Here is a 25,453-nt window from a genome sequence, read left to right as displayed (position 1 = left end):
GCCCAGCCTTTGACTTTGATAGAGCTGTAGCTGTGGTAGTTCCACACCAGGATTGGGAACCGCTGTAATACAGGGTCTAAGGAGAAACAGAGCCTAACAGAGCCAGCAATGGGTACAAGGCAGCATATACTGGTCAGAACACTTTTTGGAACCCCAGTCCATCACAGGACACACAGACACAAATGCTCTGAGAAAAGGGCAAATTTTCCCAAAAATTAATTAACCCACTTGTATGTCTTTTGACTGTGGGAGAGAACCGAAACACCTGGAGGACATCTACGGGAGCATGCAGACTCCATGCAGATAACACTCCAGGAATTAAACTCAGGGCCCCAGCGCTGCAAGGCAACAGTGCTCACCCCTGCTCCATCATGCTCCCATCCTCTCAATCACGTAGACCAGAATTATTGACCCTAATAATAAATCAGAGCTAATAACATCAGAATAGAAATATATCAACTATGAGAGTTGATAGTCTAACTTTAAACTAGCTTCATGTAATTCATTTGAAAACAGCTTTAAATCCCAATAATAATTCACTAAGTCAGTGCTTCCTTTGAGCCTCTCAGCAAGACTGGCTCCACTTTCTCACCACCACTCCCCCTTTTATATACAACAGGCCAGCCCCTCCTCCTGAGGTTAAACCACAAACTGTAAACACTGAAAATGGGGAACGAGAAAAGGTTTTGAAAACATCAGAAAAGACAATCATTTCACCCTAGACTAAAATAAATATATTAAAATAATATACATTATACATTAATCTAAACATATAGCAAGTTATAGAAAAACATAAAAATTGGGAAAATTCATTTTATTATAAGGAATATGGTGATCTGAATTGATGGCACTGCTATTCAGAAACAGTAGTCAGGTCTGAGTAGCATAAATATGGCCAAGTTTCCCAGAGTTGGTTTAGGGTTAGGGTTAAATGTAATTTTCAGCTAAGAAATTTGTTTTTAAACAAGTGTCCAGAAGATATGTTTTCTAAAACCAATTGAATCAGGTAAAAGGAAACAGTTCAACTTTGGCTCATCAGATTTGTGAGGGAAAGTGGACATTTCCTTGTGAATACTGCTGAATGAATGGATGATAAAACACACATTTTTCAATTTATGTTATAATAGTTTTAACAGAACAGGAAAATTTCCACTGTCTGTAAAACTCTTTTTAGCACGGCACTCAGATGCCGGAGTTTCAGTGGCCCACACACTTAGTAATACCATTCCAGGTGTTTACAATAAAATATGTAGAATTTTTTAGATTTGTTCCATTTGTCTCAAATATTTATTTTTTTATTTTTTTATTTATATTCAGGCTAGAAGACACATACTGTAGGGAAAGGTCTATAAGCATTTTCAGAGTTTTTAAGGTCCAGAACTTAAAATATTGATCTTTGAAGAAAAAAATCTATTTATTGTTTTATGTGTTTTTTTCTGGATATTTCTGTCTGGTGAGTGGAAAAAGTCAATAAAGAAACATGAAGACATGAAGACAGTGAGAGAACTCAGACTGTCCCAGGATATAATGCTCTTACTGCCTATTGTAGATTATTGCATAGAATATCAGAATATACATCAGAATATTATATACTCTGTCGACAATGAAGTCCAACTGTATCAATGTTAACTGAATTTAAGTGAAACGCACAGCTAGTTTGTGAATCACAAGATTTCCCCTTTGGCAGACAAAGTCTCAGGCAGTATTCTGGTTTGTATGGACTTGTTCTCTCGGCTGCTGTCTTGTACTAAAGTTTAGTTTCCTAAATTGGACAAGGTGGAAGCAATCACATGGTAAATATTTCACCCAGGCTTTGATTGAGAGACCAAGTCAAAGAATATGAGTAAAGTTCATGACCTTATAACATGGCTGGGGGAAAGCAGGAATTCAGGGCTCTGTGATAAACCCTATGACTTTCAACAGTTTTCATCAACTGCTTATGGCCCAGCCTTGTGTCCTGCTGAATCCAGCAGGAGACCCTTAAACTCACCCTGGTCCTCTTTCTACTGGACACCTGTGGGGTTGACCTGTCCCCACTGCATCCTTTCCTCCTCAGTCTGCTAGAGGAGTGGGGCTGTCTGTGTATGTGGAGATGAGGAGCTGCTTTGTCAGTCCTGGACTCCACTGTTTCTAATTAACTCTCATGGGAGAGCTGGAGCCAGACATGACAAGCAATGGGCACAATGCAGGGCCTTGGAGAGGATGTCAGATCATCACAACACAGACAGAGGAAACCTGTGTGAACCAAGAGAACATGCAAACTCCACACAAATAGCACTTCCGGTGAGGAATTGAACCCAGGGTCCCAGCACTGCGATACAGCAATGTTCACCACTGAGCCACTGCCTGAACCAACCATATCCATACTCCTCAAATGGAAGACAGAACGGGGCCATTTTTCATTCTTCACCAACAGACTGCTCTGAGCCAGTGTCATCTAACTACACCACCTGCAGATGTCCATGTCAGATTTTATCTGTACTGCCTCTCAGGTGATGCTATTAATGTAGGGTCATCCCTCTATAGTGCCTCCTCTCTAGCCTAGCCTGCTCATGTCCCTGCTCTTACTGTAATAGAGTCTCATACCTTAGAGGAATTGTCTTTGGACACAGCTGAGGGGAAAGCTCTTATCACGATCCACACTCCCGCATGCACCTCCCGGCGTACAAACCTGCGCCGCTATTAGCAATTAGCCCTGTACTCCCTGTTTTCCCATATAAACCCATTCTCTCCATTCACTCCTCGCTCACTGTTGAGATAGTCGTAGCTTTCTCTTGTGCGCTTTTCTTCATTTACTGTTTACTGTTTGTTGTTTGTTGTTTTTTGTTGTTGTTTACTGTTTTGTTTTTTTTCACGTATCCAACACGCAATTCTTAGGCTACATCATTTCCCCACTTGAAATTGGGGGTGTTGAGATGGACCCAGCCAAGACGGAAGCCATTAAGGACTGGCCCACCCCCAAGAACTTGAAGCAAATTCAGCGCTTTCTGGGCTTTGCCAATTTTTACCTCCGCTTTATCAGGGACTTCAGTTCTGTCGCAGCCCCCATTACCTTCTTGACCCGCAAGGGTCCCAGGCAAGGCAAGTGGTCCCCCGAAGCCGACCGCGCCTTTCTCCACTTAAAACACCTTTTCACCTCTGCCCCCCTCCTCCCCCGCCCGGACCCCTTTGCCTTTCGTCCTGGAAGTCGATGCCTCTGCTCACGGAGTTGGCACCATTCTATCCCAACGTCATGGAGACAAGGGCATCCTTCACACCTGTGCCTTTCTTTCTCGAAGACTATCCCCTGCCGAGTTGAATTACGATGTGGGTGACAGGGAACTACTTGCCATCAAGCTTGCTCTCGAAGAGTGGAGACACTGGCTGGAGGGGGCCCTGCATCCCTTCACCGTTCTCACCGACCACAAGAATCTGTCCTACCCTCAGTCAGCAAAGAGACTTAATCCCCGGCTGTGCTGTGCACAGATCTCGGCTGCCTGCACTCCCTCACACTCCCCAGAGAACTCGTTTGGGGTGCAGTAGGATACACACCCTGCCTGGGGATGCCTGTACAGATCTCCCTCAGTAAAATAGCTGATGGTCTGCATCCTGCTTCCCTCAGATTTCCCTTTCAGCTGCATTTCTGCATCTCAGCTGCATATTTTCAAATGTCCTTCAATCTACAAATCATCTTTTCTCTGTGAAAGAAATCAATCATTATTCATCTTCCAAAAACTGCCAGGTCAACTGAGCTTAACAGCTACAGGCCAGCTGCTCTTACATCTCTCCCATGAAAAGTCTGGAGAGAATCTTAAAGCATTACATTACAAAAAACTCACAAGACCTCATTGACCCCCTGCGGTTTGCATATAGAGAAAGGAGGGGGCAGACAATGCAATACTCACATTGTTAAATCCGGTCTATCAGCAACTTGATCAAGCAAGGTCATATGTAAGGATATTATCTGTTGACTTTCTCTCTGCTTTTAACACAATACAACAATTGCACCTTGCATAGACACTCTCAGAATGTCACGCTAAACAGTATATTGATAAGTTACTGTAGGTACTAAACGTCTTAACAAATAGGACTCAACAGTTCAAACTGGGGAACTGGTTAATTAGACATTCGCTGTGCTTCCACTGGATCACGACAGGGCTCTGTTTTGTCTCCCTTACTGTCCTTTTTGTACATTTCATTAAGGACATTATATGTAGATTAAAGACAGCACTGGTCAGCTTACTAAGGAACCCAGAAAACCATCATTGACCCATTCTAAATAACCGTACTAAATGGTGTGAAGAGTTCTCATTACAGGTAATGTTTTAAAAACAAAGGAGCTGGTCATTGATTTTAAGAAAAATGCAACACCGCTCCAATCTACACTAACTAATGGTCATACTGTCAAAATTGTCAATGACTACAGGTATACAGGACTGGCCAGAGAAAAAAAAACTGAGTTAGGACTCAGTTCTAACTGCAACACCATTTATAAAAAAAATCTCAACAGAGACTCTTTTCTAAGTAAGCTTAGCAATTTCAAGGTAGATAGAACCATGCTGTCACTTTTCTTCAAGTCTTTGATTGAAAGTGTATTAACATACTGTCTCACTTGCTGGTTTGGTAACATCAGTACCGTTGATTATAATAGCCTGAAAAAAATAGTCAAATTAAGAAGCAAATAATTGTGGCAAATCAAATCACCTTAAATATCCTCTTCAAACAGAAAGTGGCAGAGAAACTGTGTACTGTGGATTGTGTCTCTCACCCTCTGCATTGTGAGTTTACAATTCTCCCATCTGGGAGGTGCGTCTGTGTACCCAAGTGTAATACTAATAGAAACAGGAAATCTTTCATCCCTACTGCAATATCTCTTTCAAACAATGTATTGTAACTATCTTCTCCCTTATCGTACTGTAACACTGTTTCACTGACTTCTTTGCCTGTCATCGTGCTGTTACGTTGGGACCAATGGGACCATGAAGCTTGAATTGAATTATTGTCAGAGCTGGTGATCTGCTAGTGGAGAATCCTGTGCACTATCCTGGTTGTCAGTTAGTTTGTGTCTGTTTTGGATCCATCTGTGTCTGATTACTGTTCAGAGATGGAGCTGGTCTTTCACTGCTATAGCACCTGCTCCTGTCTGGCATCCTTGTTAATCCTCTTGATCCTCCTCTTCCGTCACGTATCCTCCACATATATATATATATTGTTTTCAGTGTAGAATTCTGTGGGTATTATTCTTCATGAGATTTCATTCATAGAGTCCTTCTTCATTTGAACACAAGGTCTGTCCAGCTTTAACCAGTTTCTAGTGATTTATTTCATGGTTGCATGAAATTTAGAACTGTCAGCATGGTTGCTGCTGACACTTCTAAACAAGTATCTTTCTGCCTCTGAAGGCAGCTCTGGTGTTTGTGCCAGAAGAAAAAGGACTCCTAACAAGGATTTTTTTAAATATTTGTTTTTCAGAATATTTCCCCAGTTTATTTTCATACCAAAAAATATGCCTAAAAAATATGTTTAGGATATGCCAGGTGTTCCCAGACATTCTTCCAGCAGTTTACAGTATGTTTCTTCCAATATTGAATATTAATTTTTTACTCATATTCTCTCCATGAATGTGAATTGGTGGATTTATGCAGATTCTTCAATTGCTGTGGAAGTGCCAACCTCCTTTTCTCATTTGCATCTTACTTTTAACTCTTGAGTATTCCTCTGTTTTCTGATATTGTACATACTGTACATCTGAAAGGATGTAGCTTTTGAAGAAAGTTCAGTATGCAAACTTTATCAATTTGTTAATCTCTCATCTTGGAGTCTCATTTATTTCTTCTCAGCTTTCCCCAGCATTTTCTCCTCTCTCTGTGCTTTGACGTTGCCTGTTTGACCACATCTTGGACTGATCCCTGTGCTTTGAACCCTGCGTGTTAAATGACTCTCCTTCAGACTCTCCCTGGTGCTTTAATCAGTTCCTCTCAGCTCAACCCCTGCCTTTTTGATCGCATCTCTAGTTTCACTTTCTCCTGCCTCCCCTGCTTGAGTCCAGCAGAGCCTGCGCCTGGATTCAGTCTCCGGTTTACTGCTTCCATCAGCTCAGTGCAGGAGATATCACACTGGGGCCCTGGGTTCAATTCCAGACCTGGAGTCTGTATGTTCTCCCCATGTTTGTGTGGTGTTCCAGTTTTCTCCTACAGTCCACAAACATGCTGGCAGGTTAATAGACTTCTGGGGAAAGCTGGCACTGGTGTGAGTGTGTGCCCTTTGATAGAGTGGCATCTTGTCCAGGGTTCAATCCTGCCTTGTGTCCATTGCTTCCTGGCACAGGCTCTGGGTAACTGTGACCTGAATTGGATAATTGTTTATTGAGTGATGTTGATGTTTTTCAAATGTTACACTCCCTTTTTTGTCAACTAGCTGACAGTATAAACTTATCCCTGTAATGTCAGATAAAGCCAAATTTCAGGGCAAACTTTAATCTAGATTTATTTTGGAGGGAAAGAAAACCTCTCAGACATTTCCAAATCTACAGTCTTACTAATGTGCAGCTCACCTTAAAGCTTCAACTACCTGAGTGAAAGCTCCACAGCAAAATGGTGACGAACTGTTCATCACACTTAAAATATTGTTTTACACCTAATATAACTAAAAGCATTGTGAAAATAAATACATTTAATGTCAGATAAAGTCAAATTTCAGGGCAAACTTCAGTCTAGATTTATTTGGGAGGGAAGAAAAACTCAGGTAAAACCTGCAACACTCAAACTCCCAGATCTACCGTCTTCTGTGCAGCTCAGCTTAAAGATTCAACAACCCGAGTGACAGCTCCCCAGCAAAATGGTAAAGAGCTATTCATCTCACTTAAAACATTGTTTTACACTCAATATAACTCAAAGCATTGTGAAAATAAATACATTCTGCAATTTAAATCTAGTAATGCCAAAGAAAATAATTTGTATTATGAAAGAAACTCAATAGAGGATTAGTCGTTTTGAGGGGTTGAGAGAAATAGCATGGGACTCAGACTTTAAACCACATAAAATAGACAAACGTTTTAGTAATGGTCATTGAGGGGAATAATGAAGGTCTGGAACAAAACAAAAATCCTGGAGGTACCTTCATTCTTGCTGTGTTCATCCTTCCCAAGAATGAGAGAGACATCATTTTCCATCTGTTGAAGTTTTGCTTAACTTCTGATTTTCTAGCACCTTTTAGTTACATTTTAATGTTCTCTAGGTTTCTGGGTATTGCATTTGCCCTACATTTTATCTTATCCCAATCTTATCGTAAATTAAATGTATTTTTGATCTCCAGAGATATAGATTCTCCAATAACATTTTTCAGAATTTTCTTTTTTAAATTCCTATTCTGAAAAGTTTCTGTAGTCTGTGATTACATCCATGAGAACAGGAAAAGATGTTGAATTTCTGTTGTATATACTAACACCATCTTTATAAAGGGCCTGATTGTGTGTTCTCCTGCTATATCACCTCCCTCTGTATCGTTCTGTAGATGTACGCTCTAAGAGAATAAATCAGTGGTGACAAGCATCACCTCGTCTTGCTCCCCTGTATGAATTAAAGCTCTTTGACAGAATACCATGAGCCTATTCCTGTGCATGTGGTTGATCTTACATTGCATGTAGCCAATCAATAAAACCATTATCAAAACCGAATTCCCTACAAGTTTCAAATACAAAAGGCTGTAATACTCAAATGCTTTTTCTGGACCCAGAATTCTTTTTCATTTCATCGTTTAAAGATACAGTTTAGTCAAGCCTAATAAGACCTCCAGCCAAATAGTCAGTTTCTACATGGAATAATGTCCTCTCAAATATTTTATAATATTTCTGGAATTAAAAAAAGTAATTATATAGTATACAGTAGAATCCTTAGATTTCTTATATGTCTTACTTTGTCCTCTCACCAGACAGAAACATCCAAGACAAAAAAACAAGAAATAAAGAAATAAGTAAATCTCATGACCTTACAGTACCTTTTAAATCCAGTGATCACTGCTGGAGATTGGTTGTGAAAATATGCTGATATACTCTCACTTTTGGAGATACTCCACTCCTTTACCTTTGAGCCTCTTCTATATCAGCTGCACTGGGTCAGCAAGGTACATCCCAGGCTGCCCTGATCTTACTATCCCGGACTCAGAATACACTGATGATTTCACGGTCATGGCTGGGGGAGAGAAGGATGTCGGGCTCTGTGTAAAACCCTGGAGGACTTTCAATTGTTATCATCACCTTCTCATGGCCCAGCCTTGTGTCCTGCTGAGTCGAGCAAGAGACCTCAAACTCACCCTGGTCCTCTCTCTTTCTACTGATCACCTGTGGGGTTGACCTGTCCCCACTGCCTCCTTTCCTCCTCAGTCTGCTAGAGGAGTGGTGCTCTCTGTGTGTGTAAAGAGGAGGAGACACAACTGTAAACTCAATTTTAAAAACCAGAATCAAGTGCAACTGAAATTACTGCAAAAAGAGCTTAAGCTAAAACTCAGGAATGCAAAGAATGAACACAAGGAGACAATGGAGAGGGACTTTGAAACAATGATCTCCAGTAGGCTGTGGCAAACAATGAAAACAGTCACAAACATGAATTCTTCAAAGAAGAGAATCCATACAATGGATGAGCTGGCTAAAGCAAATGATCTCACTGACTTATCTGAGGTTTGAGACACAGGACTTCTCTGTTGCAGGTGATAGGATATTAGATACTATTACAGCTGACAGTAGTGCTGGTACGCTTGTAATAATTCCACAAATGACCACACAATGTTTCAAGCAAAAAAGGCAGCAGGCCTCGATGGCATCTCTGCCTCTCTTTTAAAAAATTGTGCGGAGGAATTATCACCAGCATGGTGCCCTGTCTTTCAGAAGTCTGCTGACTCTCACTCTGTTCCAGCGCTGTGGAAAAATGCAATAATCGTGCCAATACCCTCAGAAAATAATGACTACAGGCCGGTAGCACTGACGTCTGTTGTGATGAAATGCTTTGAGAGGATTATGGTATCCATGCTGTGCTCAGAAGTGAACACTGTACTGGATCCATATCAGTTTGCATATAAACACTGGCGGGGCACCAATGATGCAATCAACAGCATTATGCATCTGGTTCTTAAACACCTAGGGGACCCCAATGCCTATGCTCGGATGCTGTTTGTGGACTTCAGCTCTGCATTTAATATGCTGCATCCCCATCTATTGATAAGCAAGTTGAAGCAAATGTCCGTTAACCATAACATTATAAGATGGTACCATTAATTTTTAACAAATCGTACACAGTATGTCAGGGTTAACAAAACTCTTTCAGAGTCACAATCTATAAGCACAGGTGCTCCTCAGGTCTGTGTGAGCTCTCCAGTCCTGTTCACACTTTATACAAATGATTGTACAAGCAGTAGTCAAAGCAACTTCATCTTCAAATTTTCAGATGATACAGCTGTGCTTGGCTTAATACACAAAGGAAGCAGCTCATCTGTATAGGTCAGAAATCCATAGGTTTGTGCAATGTTGTGACAACAATAACCTAATTCTGAATGTTAAAAAAAAAATAGTTTTTGATCACAGAGCAGTAGGTGATCACTCAGATGTATAGAAGTAATCCACAATTAACTTATCACTCTGGTTGATTCATGTAATTACTTAGGTGTGCACATAGACAGTAACCTGTGCTGGACTACTCATGTGGAGAGTGTTTGCTCCACAGTTCAGCAGCACTTATATTTCTGGCAAAGACTAAGACTGTTTGGGGTTCGACAGGAAGTAATGCTGCTCTTTTAACATGCTGTAATCGAGATTCCCAAATGTAAGTCAAACATACTGTATACAGTACAAACATTCCTATAGTCTTGTACTTTAGAGGAACGGTCTCTGGCCACAGCTGAGGGAAAGCTCTGTACAGTCTGTGCACTGATCTCATCTGTCGTCTCTCCCTGACACTCACTAGAAACTTGAGTGGGGAGACAGCCTGCCTGGGAAAGCCTGTACAGATTTCTCTGTGACACAGTGGATAAAAATTAATGCGCTACCACTGATCACCACTAGAGGGCCCAAAATACAGCAATTACATCCCTCTAACTTTCATTACATGTATGCTCCACTACAAACACATTAACACCAAAAACAAACAGAACAGCGGCAGCAACAACAAGTTAAATAACATACATCTTAGAAAATAAATCGGCGTGAGCCAGTGGTAGGGGTAGCGTTCAGTAGTCTGACAGTTTGTGGAAAGAAACTGTCTCTGAATTTGGACATACTTGCCTTTATGCTCCTTTAACACTTACCAGAGGGAAGGGGGAGAAAAGTGAGAAACCAGAATGAATAGTATCCTTAGCAATACTTCCAGCCTTCCTGAGAGCAAACCACTTCAAATTGCTCACATCTGAACACCGAGAGTTGTTTATCATTAGACATACACTACCAGCCGAACCAGAGCGATCCATGCGATAGGTGGAGAATCTGTCAAGGTGAAGAGCTGAGTCAGGTGTATTGGGGGTCAGCCAGGTCTCGGCGAGACAGAGAATACAACAATCCCTCTGATGGGTGGCAGCAGCCATATCACTCTGCAACTCACAACTGGCAGCCCACTGAAGCTAAGCAGGTGTGAGCCTGGTCAGTACATGGATGAGAGACCTCCTGGGAAAAACTAAGGTTGTTGCTGGAAGAGGTGTTAGTGGGGCCAGCAGGGGGCGTTCAATCTGCAGTCCATGTGTGTTCTAATGCCCCAGTATAGTGAAGGGGACACTATTCAGTAAACAGACGTCGTCCTGTGGATGAGACGTAAGACGGAGGTCCTGACTCTCTGTTAAAAATATCAGCACCTTTCTTGAAAAGAAAGGTTTTGATTACCTTTGATTACCAATCATGGCCTCCTTATAATCCTCATTAGGGACTATGGCTGCCGTTGTATCATCCAGGTGGGGCTGCACATTGGTGGAGGGGATCCCCATTACCTGTAAAGCGCTTTGAGTGGAGTGTCCAGAAAAGTGCTATCTAAGTTTAAGTAATTATTATTATTAGGGAGAGAAGCTTGGGGTTAGAGCGCAGGGTCAGCCATTTATGCACCCCTGGAGCAGCTGGGGTATGAATTTAATGTTATACCTCTGTTTATGGTTACTCTTCTGTGCTGTAAGACTGGCACACTTTCACTGCTATAGCACCTGCTCCATCCTGACTACCGTGTTGAGTCTCTTCTCTTACCTTAGTCTGGCCTTCAGCAGCCCTGCTGTTGTGTTCAGGGTGAGTTAATAAGAAGAGAGTTGTACCCAGTGCACTTTCTGCTGGGCCAGACCCAACTCCTCTTCTACAAGAGCAGGATAAACATAGTCTCAGGTGGAGGGTCTGTAGAGGAGGTGAGTGTTTGAGGGGTTGGTGAAGAGCAGGGTCTCTTGAATTCCTCTAGTGAAACTGTAGAGAATCCTGTTTGAGGGTGTCGGTGCGTTGTGACTATGTTACGTTGAGAGTCTGTGTAGAGAGTCTTTCATGTTTAAAAAATATGCCATGTTGTATATTTGTTGGAGGGGTGGGGTTTGTTTCGTTTCATGATTATTTTCTATTTCTTTTCTTTTTTAGGGGGTTTAGTACAGTATATAGGGGTAGTGTGTATGCTAGTTATTTTTTAATATTATTATTACGTATTATTTTTATTATTTTATGTGTTATAAAAATCCTGCTTGTTTTTTTTTTCTTCAAATGGTTTGTTTTCTTCAAATGGAATTTTTTTCTCAACATATCTACAAATAGCAATATCTGACTTCAAGTGGACTTACTACAGTGTTGCTAATTTACATTTGGGATTAATAATCAATTTGAAGAACAAGCAACAACAACCAATGTTATAACTATAAGATGATGTACATGTAACAATACATGTACAGCAATTTGTATTATATTTAAAAGTCAAAGTCTTTCTGTTTCCCTTTTCATTGTAGCTCCATGTGACTCCCTGTTTCCCACTGTCTCCCTTCCTGACAGTTTCTTCTCATCTTTCTTCTTCCTTCTGGAACCCAAATTGTGAAGCAGCTGTTATCTTCATCATCCCCATCCACGGACACTCTCAGATGGATAATGACATGATGTTGTATATTACTGCTGAGCTGGGTGTTGTAGAGAAAACTTGGAAAGAAAGATGTGGATGAGCTGTGCAGATGTTCAGCTGTGCTCCTGTCTTTTTGTCTGCAGGATGTCATGGTGTGAACTAACAGAGAGATGTTGTGAAGATCTGGCCTTTGCTCTTCAGTCTCAACACTCCAGTCTGAGAGAGCTGGATCTGAGTCACAATAACCTGGGAGATTCAGGAGTGAAACTGCTGTCCGAAGCTCTGAGGGATCCCAACTGTAAATTAACAAAACTAGAGTAAGTGAAGACTTGTGATTTCTTTGTTTTTTGTTTTTTTATTTAGGTACACAGAATGAAACACAGAATATTGCCTTTTTCACATGCATCCACACCTAAGAATTACAAAACAAGAAAGAAGCCAGGCATATACAAAGACAAAAAACTGCTACGCAATTTTATACAAGTTCTTGTTTGTGACTATTGTTATTTGTTAATATCTCATTACTGAGAGATTCAATATGCAATCTTTCCTATTTTGCCCATCTTTTTACACACACACACACACACACATATATATGTTGTTTTTGGTTTAGAATTCTGTGGGTAATATTCTTCATGAGATTTCATTCAAAGAGTCCTTCTTCATTTGAACACAAGGTCTGTCCAGCTTTGATCAGTTTCTAGTGATTTATTTCATGGCTGCAGTTCTGACAGTTCTTGACAAGTATCTCTCTGCCTCTGAAGGCAGTTCATCTGGTGTTTGTCCCAGAAGAAAAAGGACTCCTAATGAGGATTTTTTTAATATTTGTTTTTCAGAATATTTCCCCAATTTATTTTCATACCAAAAAATGTTTAGGATATGCCAGGTGTTCCCAACCATTCTTCCACCAGTTTATGTTTCTTCCAATATTGAATATTATTTTTTTACTCACATTCTCTCCATGAATGTGAATTGGTGGATTTATGCAGATTGGAATGGTTTTAGATTCTTCAATTTCTGTGGAAGTGCCAATCTCCTTTTCTCTTTTGCATCTTACTTTTGACTCTTGAGTATTCCCCCTCTGTTTTCTGATATTGTACATACTGTACATCTAAAAGGATGTAGCTCTGGAAGTAAGTTAGGTTTGCGAAACTTATCTTTTTGTTAATCTCTCATCTTAGAGTCATATTTACTTCTTCCAAACTGAGTGTCCTCAATATTTTCTCCTCTCTCTCTGTGCTTTGACCTTGCCTGTTTGAACACGTCTCGGACTGATCCCTGTGCTTTGAACACTGCATGTTAAACAACTCTCCATCAGACTCTCACTGGTGCTTTAATCAGCTCCTCTCAGCTGAACCCCTGCCTTATCGATTGTGTCTCTAGTTTCACTTTCTCCGGCCTCCCCTGCTTGCTTCCAGCAGAGCCTGCACCTGGATTCAGTCTCCAGGTTACTGCTTCCATCAGCTCAGTGCAGGAGATATCACACTGGGGCTCTGGGTTCAAATCCAGACCTGGGGTGCTGTCTTTATGGAGTTTGTATTTTCTCCCCATGTTTGTGTGGTGTTCCAATTTTCTCCCACAGTCCACAAATGTGCTGGCAGGTTAGTAGGCTTCTGGGAAAGCTGGCACTGGTGTGAGTGTGTGCCCTTTGATAGACTGGCATTCTGTCCAGGGTTCAATTCTGCCTTGTGTCCAGTGCTTCATGGGACAGGCTCTGGGTAACTGTGACCCTGAACTGGATAATTGTTTATTGAAAGCAATGTTGATGGTTTTCAAATGCTACACTGCCTGCTTTGTCAATTAGCTGACAGTAAAAACTTATCTCTTTAATGTCAGATAAAGTCAAATTTCAGTGCAAACGTCAGTCTAGATTTATTTTGGAGGGAAGAAAAACTCAGGTAAAACCTACAGCACTCAAACTCTCCCAGATCTACAGTCTTACTTCTGTGCAGCTCAGCTTAAAGCTTCAACAACTTGAGTGACAGCTCAGCACACAACCTGAGCTATTCATCTCACATAAAACATAATGCTTTCTTTCTTTATTCTTTAGTGCCACACAACAGAAGTCAGTGGAAGTTGCTTTCGGTACAGGAAAGAACACAGATAAGACATACAATCAACAATTACAGTACAAATTTAAATAAAACAGAAGACAGACAAACATCGGCACATACACATGTAAACAACTTTCCATGTAGCAGCATCATTATACAGTGGAATTCAGAGTTCAACGTGAATTCAGAGTCATATGGCAGAGGGTAAGAGGCTGAGGTTGAATCGGGTAGTAGTTGAGAGAAATGATCTGAAACGTTTTCCAGAAGGGAGAAGCTGGAAGAGATTATGAGCTGGGTGAGAGGGGTCCGAGATGATTTTCTTGGTAGAGAGATGAAATAGAAGGAAGTTCACAGACAACAATATTTGCAGCTTTGGACACAATCCTTTCCAGTTTGTCTTTTGAGTAGTTATCCAAGCTCCAATATCAGACTGTAATAGAGGTTGTCAGAACACTTTGGATTATGGCTGTATAGAATTGCCAGCTCACTCTGTGTTTTTTGAGTTGCCTAAGAAAAAACATCCTCTGTTGTGCTTTCTTGACTATATGGTCAGTGCTGGTACTCCATTTAAGATCACTGTTTATGTACCCAGAAACTAAAGGAGTTTGTGGTCTCTATAGGAAGATCATTAATGAAGATTGGAAGTTTTGTGTTCTGGATGCGTCAGAAGTTGGAGAGCCAGGTTAACAGCATCTTCAATAGGCCTGTTGGCCCTGTAGGTAAACTGGTGAGGATCCAGCAGAGGAGATGTACAGTGCTTGAGGTGCTTAAGCACTAGACACTCAAAGGCTTTCATAGCCACTGAAGTCAGAGCAACTGGTCTGTAGTCATTGAGACAAGATATTTCTGAAGATTTAGGAACAGGTATTATAGTGGATATTTTAAAACTGTGAGGGTCTTCCTGCTGAAGTAGTGAAGTATTATAAATGTTGGTAAACACAGGAGCCAGTTGATCAGCACAATAGCTGAGGGCTGCAGCTGACAAATTGTCAGGGCCTGTCGCTTTTCTTTTGTTTTGTTTTTTGAAGATTGCTCTTAGTTCGTCAGTGTGGATGGAGAAAGAAAAAGGATGAAAATGAAGGTAATGAGGAGGCCTCCACATCAGGTTTTTCAAAGCGAACAAAAAAATGGTTGAGTTTATCTGTGAGACTGAGGTTGTCATCCAGTAAGGTGACAGAGTTTTATTCCTTGTAGTTGTTCATATCGTGCATTTTCCTCCGATCTGTTCTTGAGTTGTTGTCAGCAAATTGTTCCTCTAGTTTTTTACTGTAGTTGCTCTTAGCTTGCCTCACTGCAGAGTGCAGTTCATATTTGGCTGAGATATATTCAGTCCTGTCACCCTTAATAAAAGCCTTGTTCTTCTTACAGCGTAGGTCTTGCAGTTCTTTTGAGAACCACGGTTTCTTGTTACCGTATGTCTTGAAAGTTTTTGTATGAATGCATTCCTCTTCGCAGAAACTTATATAGGGTAGTAACAGTATCAGTGTATTAATCTAAAGAGGCACAAGCAGAGCTAAATACATTACAATCTGTACATTCACAACACCCTCTCAGGATTTCTATGGTTTTTGCGGACCAGACCTTGACTGTTTTAACTTTTGATGTGATATTTTTTCATTTTAATTTATAAATTGTGATAAGCAAAATTATTCCGTGATCTGAATTTCGAAGTGGTGCTTTAAAATTGATGCAAAAGGCAGGGTCCCAGGTACAGTGACCTAGTATTCTATCAGCTCTGGTAGGACAGTTAACTTGCTATTTTAAACCTAATATAACTCAAAATATTATGAAAATAAATTCTGCAATTTAAACCTAGTAATGCCAAAGAAAAGAATTTGTATAGTGAAAAAATAGCATGGGACCCTGACTTTAAACCACATAAAAAATACGTTTTAGCAAAGGTCATTGAGGGACATAAGGAAGGTCTGGAACAAGACAGAAATCCTGGAAGTACCTTCATTCTTGCTGTTTTAATCCTTCTCAAGAATGAGAAAGGCATCAATTTCCATCTATTGAAGTCTTTCTTAATCTGATTTTTTAGCAGCACAGTTACATTTTAATATGTTTTCTAGGTTTCTGAGTACTTAAGATTCTCCCTGGTGCTTTAATCAGTTACTCTCAGCTCAACCCCTGCCTTTTTGATCGCGTCTCTAGTTTCACTTTCTTCTGCCTCCCCTGCTTGCTTCCAGCAGAGCCTGTGCCTAGATTCAGTCTCCAGTTTACTGTTTCCATCAGCTCAGTGCAGGAGATATCACACTGGGGCTCTGGGTTCAATTCCAGACCTGAGGTGCTGTCTGTATGGAGTTTGTATGTTCTCCCCATGTTTGTGTGGTGTTCCAGTTTTCTCCCACAGTCCACAAATGTGCTGGCAGGTTAATAAGCTTCTGGGAAAGCTGGCACTGGTGTGAGTGTGTGCCCTTTGATAGACTGGCATCCTGTCCAGGGTTCAATCCTGCCTTGTGTCCAGTGCTTCCTGGGACAGGCTCTGGGTAACTGTGACCCTGAACTGGATAATTGTTTATTGAAAGCGATGTTGATGGTTTTCAAATGCTACACTGCCTTCTTTGTCAATTAGCTGACGGTAAAAACGTATCTCTTTAATGTCAGATAAAGTCAAATTTCAGGGCAAACTTCAGTCTAGATTTATTTGGGAGGGAAGAAAAACTCAGGTAAAACCTGCAACACTCAAACTCCCAGATCTACCGTCTTCTGTGCAGCTCAGCTTAAAGATTCAACAACCCGAGTGACAGCTCCCCAGCAAAATGGTAAAGAGCTATTCATCTCACTTAAAACATTGTTTTACACTCAATATAACTCAAAGCATTGTGAAAATAAATACATTCTGCAATTTAAATCCAGTAGTGCCAAAGAAAAAAATGTGTATTATGAAAGAAACTAAATAGAGGAATAGTCGTTTTTAGGGGTTGAGAGAAATAGCATGGGACCCTGACTTTAAACCACATAAAATAGACATTTTAGTAATGGTCATTGAGGGGCATAAGGAAGGTCTGGAACAAGACAGAAATCCTGGAAGTACCTTCATTCTTGCCGTCTTCATCCTTCTCAAGAATGAGAGAGGCATATTAACCTGATTTTCTAGCACCTCTTAGTTACATTTTAATATGTTTTCTAGGTTTCTGGGTATTGGATTTGCTCAACATTTTATCTTATCCAAATCTTATTGTAAATTAAATTTAGTTTTGGTCTCCAGGGATGTAGATTACCCAATAACATTGCTTCAGAATTTCCTTTGTTTAATTCTTATTCTGAAACATTGCTGTACTCTGTGATTACATCTGTCAGAACAGGAAAAAATGTTTAATAATATGTGTGTTTCTTCTGCTATATCACCTCCCTCTGTATCCTTCTGTTGTCTTATTCTCTGAGAGCATAAATCAGTGGTGACAAGGATCTCCTCGTTTTGTTCCCCTGAATGAATTAAAGCTCTCTGACAGAATACCATGAGCCTGTTCTTGTGCATTTGGTTGGTTTTACATTGCATGTAGCCAAGCAATAAAACCATAATGAAAACCAAATTCCCTACAAGTTTCAAATACAAAAGGCTGTAATACTCTATCAAATGCTTTTTCTAGACCCAGAATTCTGTTTCATTTCAGTTTTTTGTGTTTAAAGATACAGTTTAGTCTATCCTGATAAGACCTCCAGCCAAATAGTCAGTTTCTACCTGGAATAATGTCCTCTCAAACATTTTATAATATCTCTGGAATTAAAAAAGTAATTATATAGTAGAAATATACAGTATACATGTCACGGTTTCTAATTCAGGGTCATGAGTGAGCCAGAGCCTATCCTAGCAAGCAACACAGGAGCCTGGACTGGTTGTCAGTCCATCAGGGCTTTGACAGAGGAAACAAGTGAGAACACAGAGAGAACATACAAACTTCACACAAATATCTCCCCAGGTCCGGAATTGAACCAGGGCCCCAGCACTGCTATACAGCCATGTTAACCACTGCTCCACTGTGTCTCCCCTCTTAAACAACCCATCAGCCACAATACTAGAATGGAGACAGAACTGGGTCACTTCTTATTCTTCACCAGCAGACTGGTCTGAGCCAGTGTCTCCCAGTTACAACACCTGATGGACATGGACCAGGGCTGCTGGCGCTGTGTGGACTGGCTGTGAGCTACTTTGGGACTGTATTCCCTGCAGTGTACAAGCAGATATTCACATCAGATTCTGTCTGCGCTACATCTCGGGGGATGCTGTTAATGTAGGGTCACCCCACTGATGTGCCTCTTGAAAAGCATAACAGTTTACCCAAATAATAAATAATTTATAACTAAGGATGTGATAGACTGCATCAACCATAAAAGACTCACTTTTAAAAACCAGGATGAAGTGTGACATAAGAGCTTAAACTAAAACTCAGGAATGCAAAGAATCAAAACAAGGAGACAATAGAGAGTGACTTTGAAACAATGAACTCCAGGAGGCTGTAGCAAACAATGAAAACAGTCACAAACATGAATTCTTCAAAGAAGAGCATCCATACAATGGATGAGCTGGCTAAAGCAAATGATCTGACTGACTTATCTGAGGTTTGAAACACAGGACTTCTCTGGTGCAGGTGAGGTAGGCTTGTAATAATTCCACAGATGACCACACAATGTTTCAAGCACATATGTGCCAAAATGGCAACAGGACCTGATGGCATCTCTGCCTCTCTTTTAAAAAATTGTGCAGAGGAATTAACACTAGCATGGTGCCCTGTCTTTCAGAAGTCTGCTGACTCTCACTCTGTTCCAGTGCTGTGGAAAAAAGCAATAATCATGCCAATCCCAAAAAGCCCTGTCCCTCAGATAATAATGACTACAGGCCGGTAGCACTGATGTATGTTGTGATGAAATGCTTTGAGAGGATTATGGTATCCATGCTGGGCTCAGAAGTGAACACTGTACTGGATCCATATCAGCCTGCATATAAACACCGGCGGAGCACCAATGATGCAATCAACAGCATTATGCATCTGGTTCTTAAACACCTAGAGGACCCCAATGTCTATGCTCGGATGCTGTTTGTGGACTTTAGCTCTGCATTTAATATGCTGCATCCCCATCTATTGATAAGCAAGTTAAAGCAAATGTCCGTTAACCATTACATTATAAGATGGTATCACTCATTTTTGACAAACCGTACACAGTATGTCAGCAGGTCAATAAAACTCTTTCTTTCGGAATCAAGATCCATTGGCACAGGTGACCGTCAGGTCTGTGTGAGTTCTCCGGTTCTGTTCACACTTTATACAAATGATTGTGCAATCAGTAGTCAAACCAACTTCATCTTCAAATCCTCAGATGATACAGCTGTGCTTGGCTCAATGCACAGAGGAAGCAGCTCATCTGTACAGGTCAGAAACCCATAGGTTTGTGCAATGGTGTGACAACAACAGCCTAATTCTGAATGTTAAAAAAACAAAAGAAATTGTTTTTGATCCCAGAGCCGATGGTGATCACTCAGATATAGTAACCCACAATTAACTTATCACTCAGGTTGATTCATATAAGTACTTATGTGTACACATAGACAGTAACCTGTGCTGGACTACTCATGTGGAGAGTTTTTCCTCCAAAGTTAAGCAGCACTTATATTTCTTGCGAAGACTAAGAGTGGTTGGGGTTTGACAGGAAGTAATGCTGCTCTTTTACCATGCTGTAATCGAGAGCATTATTAGATATGGTATAACATTGTGGTTTGGTAACCTATCAGTTAATTTTAAATCGCAAATTACCCGCCTCATCCAAACAGCTTTGAAGTCATGGGAGTGAAACTGCATCCCTCCCTGCAGACAATCTTTGAAAAATCCATAATCAAACAGGCAGAAAAAATTATATCAGATCCTCTCACATCCTCAATTCTGAATATCAACCTCTTCCTTCTGGCAAATGTTTTAGAGTTCCCAAATGTAAGTTAAACAGATACAAACATTCCTACAGTCTTGTACTTTAGAGGAACGATCTCTGGCTGCAGCTGAGGGAAAAGCTCTGTACAGGCTGTGCACTGATGTCATCTGTCGTCTCTCCCTGACACTCACTGGAAACTTGAGTGGGCATACAGCCTGCCTGTGAAAACCTGTACAGATTCTGTGACACAGCAGATAAAAATGATTGCGCTACCACTGATCACCACTAGAGGGCCAAAAATACCAGCAATTACAGCCCTCTAACTTTTATTACATGCATGCTCCTCTAGAAACACATTAGCACCAAAAACAAACACAGAACAGCGGCAGCAACAACAAGATAAATAACATACATCTTAGAAAATAAATCAGTGTGAGCCAGTGGTAGGGGTAGAGTTCAGTAATCTGACAGTTTGTGGGAAGAAAGTGTCTCTGAATCTGGAGGTACTTGCCTTTATGCTCCTTTAACACTTACCAGAGGGAAGGGGGTGAAAAGTGAGAAACCAGGATGACTGGTATCCTTAGCGATACTTCCAGCCTTCCTGAGAGCAAACCGCTTTGAAATGTTCACATCTGAACACCAAGAGTTGTTTACCATTAGACATACACTACCAGCCGAACCAGAGCCATCCACGCAATAGGTGGAGAATCTGTCAAGGTGAACGGCTGAGTCAGGTGTATTGGGGGTCAGCTAGGTCTCAGTGAGACAGAGAATACAACAATCCCTCTGATGGCTTAACTCATCCATCTTGTTCTCCACGGACTGCACGTTGGCCAGGAGGACACTCAGGAGTGGGGTCTGATAGCCGCGGCGCTTCATTCTCACTTGAAGTCCTCCCCGCTCTGCGTCTGTCGCGTTCACTGGCTCTGCTCCGAGTCAGGAAATATCTGTGTTTAAATCAGTGATTCTCGATCCAGTGTCCACAAGTACGTGTTGGTCATAAATAATTGCTGAAAAGATACACTGGATACAAAAAGCCCACAATACGAAACAGATGAAGACATAAAGATGAGGAGCAACACGTACCCACTCTCCGGCGCCATGTTGATTGATTGTATCAGCCAATAATGTACTGTATCTAATTGAGCCTGCCTAGACTAAATGCTCATGTGACTGACTAAATTGTTCATCATAGAACAGCACCGAACATTCCATAACTTTTCTCTCTCCCTAGCTAGAGAACAATTTATGTAAGTCTCTCCACAAAGCGATATCGCTTACTCTTAAAATATTTAAAAGAATACCTCACCCACGTCTTGATTCCACACCGGCACTCTGTCTCCTTCATAGATATAGTGTCACGGACGTCCAAAGAGACTAACCGTGGGGAGTAGGAGAGCGGAAAAAGACCCATATGCGTAGCGGCGAGACGGGAAAAAGGCCCGGGCTCATTAGTGCAAAGAGTTCAGGAATGCCGCATAGAAACCAATTCCCTCTGGGAGCGGACGTGGGCGCCCTGGTGCTAGGCGGGTCTCAGGACATCCGAACGTCAATGCTGAGCGAGGACAGAGTGCAAGACCCGGAAATATATAGCCCAAGGGAAAGAGAGGGACAGGAAGGACAGCAGACTGGAAACTAGGGACAGGACAGAGAAGGAGCACCCTCTGGCTACAGAGGGCATGACATATAGGACATTTAGCCAGTGGACCCCGCAATCCCAAAACCTCCGCATTGTCCCACCTCACTAAAAATGCTGACAGCCCACAGCGGGGAGTCTTGTGCGCTACCATTATTGTCAAGTAGTTTGTGTCGGTTTAGGTACAGCAGAGTCTGTCTGTCCCTTGTGTAGCTCTGTGTGAATTTATGTAGTTTTAATATGTATTTTTTGTTGTTTAGTACAGTTTGTGAATATAATGTTAATGTCAATATGTTTAGGTGAAATGCAAGTTCACTTTATTGGCCATATACAATTTCTTGAATTAGGAATTTGTCTTTTCGCATACCCCAACTTGCTCTCCATGAGACACACAGACAGGGAGAGAAGCTTGGGGTCAGAACACATGGTCAGAGATTTATAGTACACCCCTGGAGCAGCTGGGTATAAGGGCCTTCCTCAGGGGCCCAACAGAGTAGGATTCCTCTGCTAGCCATGGGATACGAACCAGCAACCTTCCAGCCACCGGCACAGAGCCACCGCACTGCCCTATATATTGTAATTCAACCAGGTTAAATAAACATATACTGTATTCATTGAACTGGAGGGGGTCTGAGGCTACATGTCCTGAGAGAAAAAAAAGTACCGTGGAGAGATACAGATCGTCTAGTGTGCGCGGAGGGGTGAGTTTAAAATTAATTAACAACTGGAGGAAAAGAGGAGAGATTATTGGGAAAAGAGAGAAACAGAAGGGACTGGATTGGGATTGGAAAAACATCTGGAGCCGATGTGCAAGGCATCCACATTCATTCTCAAAGAAAACACTCGGCATCTGTGGAGCGTAGTGAAGAGGCAGTAAGTTTCTCGATCGTCAGAGGCTGCAAGTAAACCTGAAGCTTTACAGCTAAGAGCAGCGGACACAGGATACGGATTATTCTCACCGGACTGTCTGTTTTATTGTAGTCAGGACTCAAATCTATTGTACTGTTTTATCGCGGACAAACCTGTCCAAAACTTTACTTTTACTATCCATTATTAAAACACATTTTTTAAAAAAAGTTTGTGAAATTACTACATTTGAGGAATATATCATCTCGTCTCTTAACCAGCACACCAACGATTTTTTTGGTTTAAGAGACTCCGTACATTCCTTTTTAGTGAATATTGTTTTTTTTAGTTTCTCTAACTGTTATTTATATATGTTGTTGTGTTTGAGAAATTTCACAATGCAGCACAATGGTCTGTATGTGTTTTTCAATTTTAAATGACAGAAAGTAAGGAGGATATTTGCTCATTGGGCACACAAGCCTTGTGAAGTCATCTTGTGATCACCGGTAGAATTACGGTTGAAATTCCTGAAAAGTCTTATATAGTCACAAATTGATGGCTGTTTCAGGTGGAGGCACTGCCAAATTAAAAGCTTCATGTGCAATTGACTGAAGTGGGACACAACATCGGGCACATTAAGAACCTAGGACATCCCATTATATTCTGTATGAATTTGTTATACCTCTGGTTATAGTTACACTTCTGTGCTGAGAAACAGGCACACTTTCACTGGTACAGTATATCACTTGGTCCCTCCTGACTCCCATGTTGACTCTCTTGATCCACCTCTTCTCTAATCTTAGTCTGGCCTTCAGCAGCCCTGCTGTTGTGTTCAGGGTGAGTTATGTCAATAAGAAGATAATTGTACCCAGTGCACTTTCTGCTGGCCCAGACCCAACTCCTCTTCACCAAGAGCAGGATAAACACAGTCTCAGGTGGAGGGTCTGTAGAGGCGGAGTGTTTGAGGGGTTGATGAAGAGCAGGATCTCTCTTGAATTCCTCTAGTAAAACTGCAGAGATTCTTGTTTGAAGGTATTGGTGTGTTTTGACTTTAATCCCAAATGAAGCTCAAAGGCTTTCATAGCCACCAAAGTCTGTAGTCGTTGAGGCGAGATATTTTTGAAGAGGTATTATAGGAACAGGTATTATAGAGGATATTTTAAAACTGTGAGGGTCTTCCTGCTGATGTAGTGAAATATTATAAATGTTGGTAAACACAGGAGCCAGTTGATCAGCACAATAGCTGAGGGCTGCAGCTGACAAATTGTCTGGGCCTGTGGCTTTCCTTTTATTTTTGTTCTTAGTTCGTCAGTGTGGATGGAGAAAGAAAAAGGATGAAAATGAAGGTAATGAGGAGGCCTCCACATCAGGTTTTTCAAAGCGAGCAAAAAAAAATGGTTGAGTTTATCTGTGAGACTGAGGTTGTCATCCAGTAAGGTGACAGTGTTTTATTCCTTGTTGTTGTTCATATCGTACATTTTCCTCCAATCTGTTCTTGAGTTGTTGTCAGCAAATTGTTCCTCTAGTTTTTTACTGTAGTTGCTCTTAGCTTGCCTCACTGCAGAGTGTAGTTCATATTTGGCTGAGATATATTCAGGCCGGTCACCCTCAATAAAAGCCTTTGTTCTTATGGTGTAGGTCTTGCAGTTCTTTTGAGAACCACGGCTGTCTGTGTGTATGGAGAGAGGAGATGCCCAGTCTGTCCTGGACTCCACTGTTTCTAATTCAGGGTCATGAGTGAGCCAGAGCCTATCCTAGCAAGCAATGGGCCCAACAGGGGGGCATGTACTGGTTGTCAGTCCATCAGGGGTTCGACAGAGGAAACCAGAGTGAACACAGAGAGAACATACAAACTACACGCAGACGACTCCACAGGTCCGGAACTGAACCAGAGCTCCAGCACTGTGATACAGCCATGTTATCCACTGCTCCACTGTGTCTCCCCTCTGAAACAACCCATCAGCCGCAATACTAGAATGGTATCGCGGACAAACCAGTTTTTTTAATTTTTTGCTTTTACCATCCAGTGTTAACAAAATATGTTTATTTGAAAAAAAAGTTTGTGAAATAACTACAATTTGGGAATTCATTATTTCTCCTTTAGACAAGCGTGCTAATGTTTTTTTCTTTCTTCAAGAGACTTGGTGAATTTCTTAAATTAAAATTTAAATTACAGAAAGTACGGAGGATATTTGTTCATTGTAATATACTGGGCACAGAAACCTTGTGAAGTCATCTTGTGATTACTGGTAGAATTACGGTTGAAATTCCTGAAAAGCCTAATATAGTCACAGATTGATTCATTGCTGTTTCAGGTGGAGGCACTGTCAAATTAAAAGTTTCATTTTTTGTGCAATTGACTCAAGTGGGACACAACATCGGTCACATAAAGAACCTAGGTCATCCCATGTGTTATATAGTGTATTAATTTAATGTTATACTTCTGGTTAAGGTTATACTTCTGTGCTGTGAAACAGGTACACTTTCACTGCTATAGCACCTGATCAATCCTGACAGCCATGTTGAGTCTCTTCTCTAACCTTAGTCTGGCCTTCAGCAGTCCTGCTGTTGTGTTCAGGGTGAGTTATGTCAATAAGAAGAGAATTGTACCCAGTGCACTTTCTGCTGGGCCAGGCCCAACTCCTCTTCTACAAGAGCAGGATAAACACAGTCTCAGGTGGAGGGTCTGTAGATGGGGAGAGTGTTTGAGGGGTTGGTGAAGAGCAGGATCTCACTAGAATTCCTCTAGTCGGCTGGGCAAACATTCAAGGTGAAAATTCTTCCATGAGGAGGGTACCTTTAAAGTGGAGATGATGGCTCCGAACATTTTTGGTGCTCCCTCTCTTTAAAGCACTATCCAATTACGAAGACAGTACATACAGTTAAAAGTCAAACTGAACTAAGAACTATACCGTACATCCCATTTAAAATGGTGGTGCTTATGATCTTTGAGTTTAACCAACAAAACAAAGTGAAAAATCAGTCACATTTCTTTGGTCCTGAGTTTGGAAAGCTTAACCTATCAG

The 25,453-nt window shown here is 41.2% G+C and overlaps 1 protein-coding gene across 50 annotated transcripts in view; it reads left to right on the top strand.

The window, feature by feature from the left end:
- Window positions 1-25,453, top strand: part of LOC148647083 (NACHT, LRR and PYD domains-containing protein 3-like) — a 1,669,284-nt gene that overhangs the window by 727,749 nt on the left and 916,082 nt on the right. For 41 of the 50 annotated variants that reach the window (XM_088609309.1, XM_088609304.1, XM_088609298.1 and 38 more), the window contains one exon: window positions 12,170-12,343. The exons of the other annotated variants lie outside the window; for them this stretch is intronic. In XM_088609309.1, the coding sequence (XP_088465435.1) occupies window positions 12,170-12,343 (174 nt within the window). The remainder of the gene's footprint in view (window positions 1-12,169; window positions 12,344-25,453) is intronic. 50 annotated transcript variants of the gene reach the window in all.

This window comes from Lepisosteus platostomus, chromosome 16 (genome assembly GCF_059453375.1).
Source record: "Lepisosteus platostomus isolate fLepPlt1 chromosome 16, fLepPlt1.hap1, whole genome shotgun sequence".
Lineage (NCBI taxonomy): Eukaryota > Metazoa > Chordata > Actinopteri > Semionotiformes > Lepisosteidae > Lepisosteus > Lepisosteus platostomus.
This window is presented reverse-complemented; position numbering and strand designations above follow the sequence as displayed.